Below are 15,907 nucleotides of genomic sequence, written 5' to 3' on the forward strand. Positions count from 1 at the left end.
TAACTTTTTTTCTTTTTATTTGTAATTTGTTTGCACAAAATTACGGGATAAATTTCGATATTCCTAAACACAATTAAAAAAAAAACTTAATAAAAGTTTTTGTAGCAAAAATTGTGAATTGTAAACTTTCAGTTCTATTCCATCTTTTTTTCGATTTCTTATCGATGTTTTGGCTATAATGTATTGATTAAATAAAAAATATATAAAAAATTTAAAAATGTTGGTTTAAAATTTTTTTTCGACACACCTTTTATTTGAAATTATTTCTGCAACAATTTTTGCAACAATTTTTGATATTTTAATATTTCGGTACTATTTTGAAAATTCAAAACCTATAACATATTTAATATTTTTCAATAGAAGATTCTTAAAAATTATTTTTGATTTTTATAATTTTTCTGTAACGTTTTAGTTTTTTTTAACATTTATTTGTTTATTGTAATTTTAATTAATTCTTATTAGTTTTTATTTTTTTAATACATTTTATTTTTGTACTATTTTTTATTATTTTCTAATAGTTGTTTATTTATTTTCGCGCTTTTGTATTTTACTTTTTTTCATTTGTCGCTCAGTCCTCTATCTCTGTTAACTGTTTTCAAACTGTTCTGTAAAATATTTGTTCATCGTTATCGTCCACCTTGTACATTTCTTAACTCACCTAAAAAAAAAAAACGATACATTGAAATTAATACGCAATTCAATACACAAACTCATGCAATGCATTCGCCTGTAAATACTGCCAAATAAAGGGAAAACAAATCCCAAACAACAAAACTCAAACAAATCACTGAAATCAAAAGCAAATCAAAAATTAATTATTGTAACAAAATAATGCAAAATATGAAATATTTAACGAAAAGGCAACTCAAAAGCAATCACACCATAATTGTTGAATTTTATGCAAACTCATTGAAGTGTGTAAAATTTGTTTGTAAATGTCGATATGTATTTTTTTTTGTAATTTGTTTGATATCCTTAAAGTCGATGCGCTGTTTATACACTTCCCCCTCTTGAAAAAAGATTTGATTCACACAATTTAACACCTCTTGCCTTTTGTCAATGCGCCATTTGTTAGGCAAGGCAGACCATTTTCAGCTACTTTCACAGTTTTGTTCTTAAAAAAAAAAAAAAAAAAAAAATTTTATAAAAATCAAAGTCACAACCAATTAAAAGATTTACACTCTAATTCAATGGCAGTCATGAATTAAATTTTTTTGACGAAAGCGACGACAATCCCATGACGCTTTAAATCGTCGCCTTTCCATGCCTTTATACAAATACTTAAATGTGCTGTCGATTTGTTTCATACACTGTAAAATTTTCCTTTTCATTTCAATTAGACAATTTTATTGACTTTTGCAACTGATTGCATTCACGACTCTTGGCGGCTATCAAGACAAATCAGGCGGTTGGTTTATTTTTCCTGAAAAAGAGCTGTGTTTTTTTTTTTGTTTTTGTGTATTGTTTCGTGTATACAGTATTTGTAATTGTCACTTGTTTGTTTTGTATTTGTTGACATTCCCTTATTTTGAATCTGCCACAGTTTGAAAATGGAATGTAGGGTTTCGATTTTTGACCCATTTTTTGAAGTTTTGTATTTTGAAAATGTGGTAAGTATATGCTTAATATTTAACATTTACATTTTTCTTTTATTATTTTAAGTTGATGAGGAAATTTGTATTAAATACGAACCCCTTGAGAAATTTAGTAACACCACTTCTAGTTACATCTGTGAATCAGCGACATGGCACCGATGCGGAAAATTAAAAACTTTTACAAGCCTTACATAAAAATCTGTCAGAGATTTATCATTTTGTGCAGAGCTAGTGTGATGTCTTATCCGTCAACTGCCTGACAGGATTTTCAATGCTTATTCAGTCCATATGAGGTCCCAATGGACAAGAGAGATCAACCTGTGAAAATGTGCGTGGAACTGCCCATTCAAATACTTCCAAGAAGATTTAGGCCGAGACTCTCTTCCAATTTACGTTTTCTTCCATTTAAAATTTTCCTCCATATTGCTGGGACGTGACCAATATGTTTTATGGCGACTCCGAAAAAAGTTAAAAAATTTTATAATCCGTTGGTATCATTTTGCTATTTAGAAGAAGTATAATTCTTGGAATTATACACAGATTTTAGCAAACCGATTGACGACCACACCCACAGTCTCCGAATGTAGGATCCTGTCTGCCCTCTGATAAGTAAGGTCGGGTGCCAAGCCACGCAGTCACTACGGTGCCTGAATGTAGGTTACAATCTACTCTCCCCTTAGTAAGTTCGGGCCTACAACCTTCTCCTCTTCTTCTTTAGAGATATTTGAGAAGGGACCCATCAATTTAAAGGCTAGGACCTCTTCATGTGATTAGTGCATCCATGGCTTTCTGGCTTTAATTTCTATCCACTTCTCATCCCTTCAGAGCTTAATTGTTGTCATCTTTTCATCCTAGCCTCTGCGTCGAGTTCGTATATTTCTTTTCTTTCCTTTCCTGAAATATATCAGTAAAGTGTTCCCGCAACGATATTGGCGTACCCTGATTGTTTTTTATAGGACTCTCAAAACATAAACCTACCCAACTTTTTATTCCATTCATTTGGAATTAGGAACACGGTAAAAGAAAGAATAATTTATATTTAAAACAAATAAATGTAAGGTGGGATAACCTTCGAAGAGAGTATAGGCCGAGCTTCCCTTCAAATTTGTGTCGTGTTCTTTTAATTTTTCCTACAAATTGGCGGAACTGGACCTACATGTTTTATGCCGACTCCGAACGGCAACTGCATGCAGATGAGTTTTCATTGAGAGCTTTTCATGGCAGAAATACACTCGGAGTGCTTACCAAACACTGCCGAGGGGCGACGCAGCTTACAAAAATTTCCATCTAATTGAAAAAACTTGTTTCTAAAATTTTGATGTTGCTTTTCCCGGGAGTTAACCCAGGATCTTCGGTGTGAATGACGGAGCACGCTACCATCACACCACGGCGGTCGCCAATTTTTATTTTAAAGATTAATTTATCGTCAGCATGTCATGAAAAGCTTCCTTTATACGCATAAAATTTTCTCCCATTCTAAACCACTGTAAGTATAGCAACGGTTTGAAAAGTTAAGGACATTAAAATATTCATCACATTCGAATAAATTTGGAGTAAAAACTTTCACTGAATAACACACAGAAACTTCAAAAGCTTCGCATATTTGTAATGTAATGTAAATGAGGCACTACTGAACCGACTGTTTTTATTAACTTTGTTGCAGATGTTTAATTTTCCCATGTTGGCCAAAACTGCAGGGAAGTAAGTGGGTGGCTTTGTTATTGGAATTTTGGTTACTCACTAATACTTTTGCTTTAAACAAAGTAAGAAAGGCAAATACCGATAAAAGCGGTGAAGTATGAAAAATGTAACTTTCAGCAAAAAGGAGTTGAATTTGAAATGAGTAGAATTGTCGAATCTGGCGATTTTCGGGTAATGACGTAATATGAAACTGTAAACTTTTGAACATTCGATTTTGGGAAACGGCCTGCTGTCCGTTTCCCTTTAAAAAGAATTCTCTACCCTGCAAGAGGTAGTGTCCGTTAAGCGTTTAATCAGCTAACCCGAGCTCCATCTGTATAGGTGCAGACTACAGATAGAAACTGATACTCCAAGCTCCCTATAGCTGTCTACGGTTCAGATGAAATCTGCATGACCGTCTGATACAGGATAACAGGATACTACTATGGCGATACAATCGCAAGCGAGGTCGGCCACAACCATACCATGCTCGATCATACGACAATAAAAAACAGTGTAGTAGCTTTAGATAGCATTTGATTCATATCATCCTTAATCGCGTCAAATTTATTTTGGATGCTCTGTGACAGTGGTAACCTGAAATTGTGGCTCTAACAGACGTCCTGACAGAAAATGCTCACACCATCTTCGCTATCAACTTCGATCAAAGAGTGAACAAATTCACGGGTCCACTGCCCCAGGTGTCTCCCTCTCTTTTAAGGTTTCAAAGTGGGGCGGTTATCGGCATACAGAAATATTTCCCATCCCTGAATATGGTATGCATGTTATATATTCCAATCAGGAAGCCTGATTAACAATAGGACAACAGCCGGCTTGACCGCAATATCCACGGGATGGACATATGCTCAGCGTGACATGCAATGCCAAACTATGTATATACTCTTCTAAGAGTGCCAATGATACCAACCAGCACTTTTCGTTGTAATGACACCAGTTTCGGTGTCATCTTCAGTGTAATTTTTTTCATTTTGGGCAATCGTTTATATTTGAACGTTTCCTAAATCGATATATATTGGCACCGTTTTTCTCAAATTCTTGTAAAATTTGGGTTTGAGGTAAACCGATTTTGGCACTGTACCATCTCCTGTGCCAGTTTTTGCTCTAAACTGAGGATGGAATTATGTCCTTATCACCTTCTATAAACACGAGCCATAGCAGAAAGAATGCCAAAAAATACGAAGGTATATAAGCGTGCAATACGATAAAACGAAAAATTACACTGAAGATGGCAAAGCGCCGAAACGAACAGTAAGCCAGTGAGATATAGCACATAGGTAGTTGGTGGTCAACAATTAAGAATAAAAGTAAGTAAAGTAGGTTTCGATATATTTTTAACTTTGCTTTGAAATAATTTTATTTCTTATTTGTGGGAGTATATTTTATATTTTACTAAACTGACCATTAATCGACAATAGTTTTTGCTACAGTAATATGTATTCATCTTATTTCCAGCTCGTCGTTCAGCATCACCATATCCGGGCCGTTATGTACGTGCCGGCAGTGAACCCTATGTACCACCACCAACATACTGGAGTCGCCCATCAAGTGTAGCACGCGCAGCAACACCTTTTGAACGTGCACGCAGCTTGGCACCATCACTCTTCGATCGTGCACACAGTGTCATACCGAGATCATTGTTCCGTGCCAGCTCATTGGGACCATTGTACGAACTCAATAGTAAGTTATTAGATGCAGAGAGACCTTTTGAGCGTGCCGGCTCACCAAGTCCCACCCCCGTTAAGGCTGGCCGCTGGGGACCGCGCCCCTCTGAAGTCGCCTATGATGCTAATGGTACGAGCAAATAATCAAAGCTTGCGATTTACATTTTGTATATACAGTTACGTTGCCAATATTGCGCTTGCCATGCCTTATATGTATACTCTACCTTTGAGTTTTTATTTAGAAAATTTTATTTTTGGAAACGCAAAACCTTTTTGAACTTTCTTGCAATTTTTATGCAGTTGAAGTTGTTGTTGCTTTGGTGCCGTACTGTAAAAATAAGTTGCAAGCAAACATTTTCACACTTTGTCGTTGTAGTAAATGTTGTGCTTTTACATATTTTTTTCAGCTTTCAAACTTTTTGAATTTTATACTTATTTATTTGATTTGCAAAGCTCTTTCCCGCCTCTCACGCGTTGACCATAAAACGTTTAACATATTTGTTAAACAGTTTATTGCGCATATAAAAATCGTAAATATAGTAGAGCAACTCATTCAAACTCATGAATGCCTTGCAAAGCTCGTAAACCATGCAAATTGCGCAAACATTTATCAAAGTGTTTGATCTTTGCGAAGGAATAGTTTGAGTGAATTGCCTTTACAAATTTCTAGTTAGAGCGCATTCAAAATTTTTTTATATGAGTTTAAGTATGTTTCATAAAAAAACAATTAAAACGCGTGATCTCTTTTTGAGTGCTTAACACCAATAGCATCAACGCCTTTTCAAAATTAGTTACTCCCAAAGCCAACGCCCCAGCTTTCCTTATATTAAAAGTCCTGCTTTCTATCATTCCTATTTTTCAACATTCTATTAGCTATTAATATATATTAATATATTTTTATATTTAGCTTATGATAAGTTTTTAATTTAATATTACCGCAAATTTTTTCGCAGACGTACTTAATTACTAAGCGAAGTAAATCTTGGAAGAAACCAGTTGAAGGACTGAGTCCTTCAACTTAGTACCTACTTCTTTTAGCCACGAGAACTCCCTCCTCTTCCTCTGTGACAATTTTATAATAGACTGCGGCAGATGATCTAGATCAAAGATGCACTCAAGAGCTTCTTAGAGCGTCGGAAATTTAATCGGCGCTCTCTTGCGTCTATTGTGAGCACAGCAACTGAGAGTCAGCAGAATAAGCAGTGAATCAGTTATCGCTGGTAGCAAGCATTAAAAATCTCACGTGAATTCTATGCTCAAACTTGTATCACCAATCTCCTTTTACACATATACGACTACAAAAAATGTTACCTTTGCATTCAAAGCTCTACTTGCTGTCAAAAATTTTGGAATATAAAGATATTGCATGCGCGAACTTCGGTGGAAAGCAGCGGAGCGTAACAAAATTCTAGTAGGTCACTTTCACCACACCAAAAACTTTAACACAATTTTTAACATAATTTAAGCACAGAAATACACTGATTGGAGTTTTAGAGAGTAAAAATGTGAATTCTGAACACATTAGATGAATAAAAAGTGTACAAATAATTGTTAAATAACAAATACAGACAGTGGTAGTTTAACAAATTCTGCTGTGGTAAGTGGTGAATGTGACCTACTAGAATTTTGTGAAGCTTGCCTCACACTATTTTTCGTCTATGCAATGTCTCTCTATTATATCGTTTCTGTTGCTGTGCTCATCACCTACATGTCGTGTGAACGCAGCGACAGAGATTCAGTAAAGTAAGCAGTCATGGCTTAAATAGATACAATACGTCACTTATTAGGCGGACTAGGAAGCAACTGACAGCAGCATTGGTTGCGTTTGTCAGTCCTCGCATTCCAATGGACAGTGAGCCAAATCCCGATAGAAATTTAACATGCAAATGCAACACCATAGGATCCATATGGATCAACTTGCTGTTGCATTTGCATGTTAAGCTTTTATCGGAATCTGGATCTCGTCCAATGGAACGAAGAATTTTTGCATATATTTATTTGACAAATCAGTGAAACGAACCAATAGCTAAAAATGAGAATTCGCTATAAATTCACTATTGTCAGAGAATGTGTAACTAAAGAGAACCGCCTACAGAACGAATAGTGGGAAATAGTAAAGCATCAAATCGCGCGTAGCTAATTCACCATTGGGGAAATGTGGTATGAAATTTGTCAATTTCAACGCTTGAAAAATATTGTTTTGATATAATAAACACAACTTAACTATTTTTTAATGTTTTCAATAACTTTTTTTTTGTAAAATTTCAACGAAAACACCGCGTTTTTTGTTATGTGGGGAATTACCTACCACCAGTTTCACAATTTCTCTTTCTAAAATAGGCTGACTCTAAATTATTCTTGGTATAAGTAGTCTATTTCTGACGAATTTAATATCATTCAAGAGGTTATATGTAGTCTCAAATTTGCATTTAGTTTGTTTCACTGCAGCGGATTAATATCGGTTCGTTACAGTGATTTTTCATATAAAAATACGCCAATACAGTTTACACAAATTTATCATTTACTGTAAATTCAACAGTGTTCACGTAACCCCCACCTGGCTGTCATACCTCGTTTGCACACCACCTTTTATACCCAAGCAACTGCTTCAGTTTCTGTGTTAAGAAGCCTCCACACCGCTTTCGAATCACCGGCCATCTATTTGTCACTCATTCACGACAGCTCTGCTGCCCTTGTTGGTGGTGGGAGGTGAATATACATAATGAACTGCGGTACTCGATAATACCAAAAATTTTTGAAGATAAAGATGTTGTATGGACGAAAAATAGTGTGAAGCAACCTTCACAAAACTCTAGTAGGTCACTCACCATAGCAGAATGTGTTAAGCTACCACTGCATGTATTTTTTTATTTAACAATTATTTGTACACTTTTTATTCAGCTAATGTATTCAGAATTAACATTTTTACTCTCTTAAACTACAATCAGTGTATTTTTGTGCTCAAATTATGTTAAAAATTGTGTTCAAGTTTGTGATGATGTGGAAGTGACCTACTAGAATTTTGTGAAGCTCCGCTGCTTTCCACTGAAGTTCGCGCATGCAACATCTTTATCTTCAAACATTTTTGATAATACTCACCACAATACCTAAGATGGAAAGTGCTTGAGGGCCATATTATGTATGATGCCGTGAAAATTTGCATTGTCATTGACTTTAACACTGACCACTATATAATACCAAAAATTTCGTACTGTCACTTTCTGAAGTATATAAATGCTCTTATATCAGAAGAATTTTGGTTCATACGAGCAAAAATTACTCGTTTCGCTATACACAATCCGCTAAGTTCTTACTCGCACAAAAGCCCAGAAAATTTCCACAAAAAAGAAAAAAAAAAAAAAAAAGAATCCGACGCCAGTTGGAAAATGCCATATTCCGGAATTTTTTTGACTAAACTCTATCATAATTATTTTCAAAAACTCTAGTCCTCATGCAAAAAAAGAAAGCGTTTGCTCAGACACAACGGTTTAAGTAAATGGTGGTTTGTTTCTTTTTGCTACAGAAACAAAACACATTGCCACTTTTTTGAAAAAGGATATTTTTATATATTCGCATTTTTTTTTTGTTTTAAATTATTTAAGATGTTTTATAAATAGTGCAATTTTTATTGCTTCGCACATAGACAAAGCGATTTTTGAGCCGGTTCTGGAAATCTAGCTCATAAAACTTTTTTAATTTTGTCTTTTCTTCTCCTTCCTTCCCTCTCCATTTGTACTCGCCTACGCCTATGCCTCCACCTTCCTCTCCCCTCCCTTACCCTACTCTTCTCCACCACTTTTAGACATTTGCCTCCCTCCCTCTCTCGCCTTCTCCGCCTCCTCTACATCTATCTCTCTTTATTGAAGTTTATTGTTTCCTACAAATCTTGACAAATAATCTATTTAGTATGTAATGCATGCCTTTTACAAGCTTATATTTTCTAGTAACTATTTAGCTAAACGCACTTGACATTTAAGCTTGTAGACGACCACTATAATAATTCTTAGTAGCGCGTACCCATACAAAATAAATATTTAACATGAAAACAAAAACAAAAAAGAAAAAACCAATGAATTTTTGGCGGTACCCAGCAGCAGCGGCGGTTTTTTCAAAGGACGGCTTCTTCAATTTTACAAATACGGAATAAACGCAAAATTTACAATTTTCTAAATTTTAATAAATTTTATTTCTAAATCATTGTTTTTTCCTTTTTTTGTATGTTTTCTATGTACGCGTCAACTTTTATTTGTCTAGTTTAAAATCACAAAAAAAAAAAAAACAAATTTCTTACCACTCTTCTTATAACATCTTTTTGCTGTTGTAATTTAAACAAACAAACAACAATAACAAATAAACTTCAACAAATCAACAATGCGTTTGGCCCGCAAACAATGTCGTATTAAAATACAAAATCAACAAAAACAAAAAAACATTCAACAACAAAACAAACAAAAATTTCTGCACAATAGGACTACCAATCTTCCATCCACGTAATCACTTCAGGGATTTATTCAATCCTAATCCGAGTGCACCAATTTCAGCATTCACACGCGATCCCTTCTGGTATGACGTAGGTGATTTGGCTCCTTACCGTGCCTTCTCCGTGCCACGTGCATCCAGTCCCATTGCACGTGACTCGTATTTGTCGCCAATAAAGAGCAGTTATTTATGGTCGAGGCATCCAGCTAGACCTTTAACACGTAAGTATTTATTTAAATTATATATTTATAATAGGTTTATTATTTGTTTTGAATAAGAAATTGCTATGTATAATAAAATAGTAGAATAAAGTGGATTCTGTTTCCCTTTGTTCTGTATTGCGTTAAGTTAGTGTTTGATTTTAAACCGGTACTTCAAATATTTTTACATTCACTCCCTAAAATTAAGTCACTCAAACCGATCACAATAGAAAAATTAAAAGCACATCACATTTACTTAAGATAGTATTTTTAGAAAACGTAAATTCAAGTCATATCATGATCATACTAACGTAAAATACATTTACATTCCTACATTAACTTTAACCTACCCACTTTATACTAAATCATTTTTCAAATTATTCACTTGTATTCACTTACATACTCTCACAATTTTAAATGTAATATAATATGATGCCCTCCCGCACCTCGTATTCATAATTCACTCTCACATTCGGCTTCCAATTCAATGCTGAACTACATTGAATTCCATATATGCCGTTACTAAATACGACCCATAAGCAAGGTGCATTTGTTTTGGCTTATTAACATTTATTATGACGCACACTTAATCTAAAGGGAGCTCATTTCAAAATTCTGGGTACCTTGAAACTTTAGAGCTTATTCTTCAATGCCTGGAGAAAGATTCTGTGAAAATGTAACAGAGAAAAACAAGAATCGCAGCATTTAAAACATCGAGCAACTTATGCTAAAAATTAAGATTCATGGGCGCATATTCATAGTCGAAATTAACTAGGTTTTAAATTTAGTTCCAGCTTTTTTGACAGATAGCTCATAGAAAATTATGTCAAAAAGCTGCAACTAAAATTAAAATCTATTTTATTTTGAATATGATTATACGTCATGATATTTGTTTAGGATTTACTAACTGCTGATCATCACTTTACTAAAAAATGTTCAACGTTCTTGGCTACCAATTTTGTTAAGTCAATTTTGCTTAGGAACAATGCCGAATATCCTTCAATTGGCCAATGCCCTGGATAGTTTGTCATATTTGTATCGGCAAGTTAAGGCAATTTTTTTGCAAAAGCAAGAGCAAAGGCCCAATCAGAAAAAGGAGAAACTTTGGACTATATTAGAAAAAGCTTCATACCTTTCTCGTTATAATCTTTGGGGGTTTATTTCTTGAAACCAGCCTCTTCGCTTGTTCTGCTGCGATAACTTTCGTCTATAACTGTTGGGTTTCTTCTAAAAAACGGGAATGGTTTTGCTTTCCTTGTCTTGGTTACTGATGGCTCAACTCATATTTATGATATTGACAAAAATTCGTCTGTCAAAGAGCAACAGCGAAATATTTATATGATATTTGGAAAATTCATAACTATGGACTGATTCTGGTAATATTTAGAAAATATATGAATATGAAAATGAAACTGGGATCGGGACTAAAAATTATTTGTAATTCCAAATAAATCGTTTCTTCACTGAAAGAAATGGTGCTAGTAAAATCAACAAATCGGTTCTGTTGTTCTTGACTTAACGGAGATTCGGTGAAATTTATCGAATTATGGTTAATTCGACCGAGTTCTTTGTCAAGCGAACAAATTAGTTTTGTCATTTCAACAGAAGAGAAATTGACGCTCTTAAGTTAACAAAATTCTGTAAAATTTCCAGATTCCTAATCAATCTAACTAATTCTTTTGTTAACACAACTGATCTCACTGGTCATTTCAACAGCGATCAACAGTCAATACATGAGCAAATTTCAAAGAGAATTTTACGCTCACTGCGCTCTATATTTTGTACTTATGTATGCTGTGCACTATATGTATACACATATTTACGTATGTATATGGCGGCCGCCGTGGTGCGATGGTAGCGTGCTCCGCCTACCACACCGAAGACCCTAGGTTCACACCACGGGCAAAGCAACATACAAATGTTAGAAATGAAGTTTTTTAATTAGAAGAAAATTTTCCTAAGCGGGGTCGCCCCTCGGCACTGTTCGGCAAGCACTTCGAGTGTATTTCTGCCATGAAAAGATCTCAGTGAAAACTCATCTGCCTTGCAAATGCCGCAACATAGGTACTTTCGTACAAAGCTGTCGCAACAACTTTTTTTTGTTCATTTGACTATTAAAACGGTCAATTACGAATCAACGATTTGTGCGCAGTTGATTCAACATCTTGTTGCGATGGATAAAAATTGACAGAAATTTCGGTTGAATTGACCCGTATTTCGGTTGATTTTACCAGTCTTTTTCTTTCAGTGTTCTTATCTCTTTCCCCGCTTTAACATAATTTACTTCGGGACTTTTTAAAGATTTTTTGAGGTAGGATACTTTTCATAGAACCAACATTAAAAGGAGATTTTCAAAAGTTTGATGAGTGGGTTTTCGATACAGTGACTGGAATGATCAACACATGTTTTTAAAATAATATACATACCAAAATTTTACTCCGCAAGATTGCTCATACAAAACTTAGCTACTGATAACGAACTCACATCTCTAAAAACCTGCCTCCCACAAAATCAAAAATCTGCATATCTAATCTTCTATATATTTTTTAATTTTCTTTGCTTTTATATATTCATTATCATATATTATATATTCAAATTGTATATTAATTTAATACCTATGTATATCTATTCATTTTCATGACAGCTGAAGGCGACGAAATTTTCTAAATAAAAACAAAAAAAAAAAAAAAACATTTTCGATAACAACTCAAATCATCGATAACAATATTATAAAAACGAAGCACACGGGCTGTTTGTTTTTAATCATATAACAAGTTTTAATAGCAAAGCAAACATTAAATTAATTAATTCAAAGTAGAATATTAAAAAGTTTCTAACTTCGATTCAGCAAAAAAGAAAACATATCATAACAGCAATAATTTAACTATACTGATGTGCAATCATAATACTTATTAAAACAACATTTACTCCAATTCTATATTCTAACCAACAGCCAGCCCAAATTAAGCCAAAAAAAAATTGTTATTCAAATAAAAAAAAAAAAAAACAATTTGCAATTACATTCGTACATTGTCATCATAATTGGTAAGAACGCATTTGACATATCTTGTAAATATGTAATGTTTCCCATGCATGGCACTTCTTCGTTGTTACTTTGAGCACCACAAATTTTGTAGTGTATTATATAATACTATAATTGAATGTGTAGTGTTGGTAAAACGATATTTGACGAGCGTAGTGCAAAAACTATTGTTATGTTCCAGTGAAGTGTGATCCAGATACGGATAGAAATTTAACATGCAAATGCAACAACAAATTGATCCATATGGGTCACATTGTTGTTGCATTTGGATGTTAAATTTCTATCCGCATCTGGATCACGTTTCATTGGAACTCGAGGTATAACTAAGGCTTTATATAACTATACTTTCGATAATAGAGTTGTGAATGTGTCGATCGAAACGATAATTTAAAAAGGCCATCCTTACTTCCGATTGTTTCAAACTCGTGAGCCTCTAATGCTTGGTTTTCATTAGGTCAAAATTAATGTCATCAAACTGACCCGCTGGTCATAAGGTGTCAAAGGTGTTTCCTGAATGACACATTACTGACTGATAGTCGATAAAGCAATGCGTGGTCAAAACTCGAGCTAAAATGTTGTGTTCATTTATTTCACAACCCGTTTAATTTGTTCCCGCTGTTAGATGGGACGCCAATTCGCAAACGAAAAGAAATTGCCAACATGTTGAGAAATGAGGTTTCAGAGTTAAATTTGCGATACTGGTGGGCAATTCTCGTTTTCGTTTATTGGTCATTTTAATGTACGACCAATGGCATTGATATGGCAAGGTTTGTAGAGAAATTTAATTTTACTAACTAGGTAAAATTTGACCACAAGCTTGGCCATATCAATGAAAATGGCTTGTTATCCAACGTTAAATGTGTTTGGTGTGTGTTTTGACGCCAAACTGGACCATATCAAAGAAAATGGCTTGTCATTCAACGTCAAATGTGTTTGGCGTCCGTTGTGACTACAAAGTTACAATTGAATTTGCCAATAAGTCAGAACGTTAATTGCTCATGTGAAACCATGTGGAAAATATTTGGATTTGATAAAGATTTCAGCAAATGGAAAAAAACCGAAAAAAAAAAACAAAAACTACGAGCATATCAAAAACAATAAAACAATAATCTATTTTATTGAAAAAAATAATATATAAAAAATAATTACAAAAACCCGATTTTTATTATAAAAACTTGTAAATGTTACGATCCTTGAAAAAAAAGACTTATGGGGTATTGAATTTGCTAAATTTTATAATCAATTTTAGTCGCATTAGAAAAGTCGATTGCAAACAGTTGATGTAACGTTGATCAATTATTTTTATTATTATTTTTTTTTTATCTATTTAAAATAATGAAATGAAACCTCTCTTTTTGAAAAAAATTCCTTTTGAAAAGAATTTAAAATAAGAAAACATCGTTTGGCAAGCACAACAATTTATAAACATAAATTTATAAATTTATAAAAATAAAATTTTGGTGCCAATCAGAAATGCAAAATATTTAAATTTTTTCACATAAAACGAAAAATAGTTTTTTAAGGGCGCCCAAATATCATAAAAGGCAGCGTTGCACAAATCAAAAAATTTAGTTGATTTAAAAGTTGGCTTCTTACCAACATATTTACATACAACTATCAGACATCCGCTTCCACTATTCAGCTTTCATAAATTGATTGGAAATTTGATTCATGTAAACACTTTTTTAGCAACACTAAAAACCTGTTAATAATAATCGATAGCCCTAGTAAACTTACAATAGTCTTACCACAGATTTTACGCTGAGCTCGTCATTTATAAAATATTACAATTTGTTTATCCCTTTTCATTATTATATGTTGATGCGATTTTATGTAGAAATGTATATGCATAAGTTTTAAATGTACAATTGTGTGATGTTTATGTATTATTTTGAAATCATACATTTTTATTTTGTAGTGTGATCGAAATTGTGTTCCAACAAATAATTGATTAGCTTCATGGTTGCCCTTCAATCACAAAATTTTTAGTTTCATAACTATGCTCAACTCTGTTTAACCATTATTGACAGATATTCTAACTTCGAAAAGTATTAATTAACTATTTTTGGCTTTAGGCGCTCTCCATAATAAATAAAATATTTTCGTAACTAACAATCGTAGCACATGAGAGTTTGTTTGGTAGTCGACGTGGGATTTTCATTTATTCATCAATGAATACAACATTATATATACTTTTTTTTCAAACAATCCCATGAACTCATAAAAAATAAAAAAGGTTTATAAAGCACTTATAATTTGAAAATTTAATCAAAAATATTTTTTTGCCATGCTGGGTAAACCTTTCTTTATTTTTAAAGAATTTTAGTTTTAGAAAAAGTAATTTTGTTAGGTTATATAATCATAAATTTTATTTTTTATTTGTTTATTTATTTATTTATTAGTTTACACAATGAACAGAAGTTACAGACTAGATTTGCCAAGAATATTAGTATTCTAGATGTAATATAGCTGACGAACTTGAGAGTGTAAGTATAAGCTACGCATAATAATTAAATTCGTATATAGAAACATAAACATTATATTGCTGATGTCGGAATGGACGCCTTTCTGAGCAACACAATGCGAGTTTATTGGCAAAAGCAAAAGTAGCAAAAACGCGTTAAATACTATAGACGAATAAGCCTCATATACTGCATATCGAAGGTTTTCAAAACTACTTTAGACACCATATTAGATACGCCATTTTATGGTGTTAGTGTGTGCACTGCAAGGTTCAAGTCCCGGCAAAAGTCATATAAACAATATGATTAAGAAAAATTTAGCACATGCAAAAAATGGCGATCTGACATAAACATCTTAAGAACTAAATCAGCCTTACAACGCAGGAGTCTGCATTTTAAAACGAGAAGCAATTTGATCCAAGTGTTATCCTGCACATATGTACTTCGCGGCGTTAACGCTGAATTAGACTGCCTATGCTGCTCAGTGATATTTGTGAAGAGCTTTCAGGTGAAATTTAGATCAAGAAGAGGGAAGGTTGGTGCAAGAAAATTCGCATTCGTAGTTTCCAGCCACATCTTTTCTCACAGTTTGGGAGATTCAGCAAGCTGATGTAGTCAATTAAAAATCCAGAGAAACAAAATGGAAAAGTTGAGCGAAATAAAAAATAGAAGGGGAAGAGGAAGGAGAATATGGAAAATAAAATGGAAAAAGGAGCGGGGAGGGGAAAGAAAATATCAAAGTAAAATTATAATAAAAATAAAAGGT

General features: G+C 33.5%; 2 protein-coding genes across 11 annotated transcripts in view; one reads left to right on the plus strand and one right to left on the minus strand.

Annotated features, from left to right (window-relative positions):
- Positions 1-15,907, minus strand: part of Gyc88E (Guanylyl cyclase at 88E) — a 282,867-nt gene that overhangs the window by 155,552 nt on the left and 111,408 nt on the right. The window lies entirely within an intron of this gene.
- Positions 1-15,907, plus strand: part of Mf (myofilin) — a 50,634-nt gene that overhangs the window by 31,574 nt on the left and 3,153 nt on the right. For 3 of the 10 annotated variants that reach the window (XM_067780296.1, XM_067780314.1, XM_067780306.1), the window contains exons 6-8: positions 4,749-5,087; positions 9,427-9,657; positions 15,082-15,165. In XM_067780296.1, the coding sequence (XP_067636397.1) occupies positions 4,749-5,087; positions 9,427-9,657; positions 15,082-15,137 (626 nt within the window). In that variant the 3' untranslated portion in view covers positions 15,138-15,165. Of the gene's footprint in view, positions 1-4,748; positions 5,088-5,910; positions 5,943-9,211; positions 9,388-9,426; positions 9,658-12,280; positions 12,328-12,589; positions 12,682-15,081; positions 15,166-15,907 lie in introns of those variants that run through there. The other 7 variants (XR_010952253.1, XR_010952252.1, XM_067780354.1 and 4 more) reach the window with 7 other exon arrangements.

The sequence above is a fragment of the Eurosta solidaginis genome, chromosome 1 (assembly GCF_040869045.1).
Source record: "Eurosta solidaginis isolate ZX-2024a chromosome 1, ASM4086904v1, whole genome shotgun sequence".
Taxonomy (NCBI): Eukaryota; Metazoa; Arthropoda; class Insecta; order Diptera; family Tephritidae; genus Eurosta; species Eurosta solidaginis.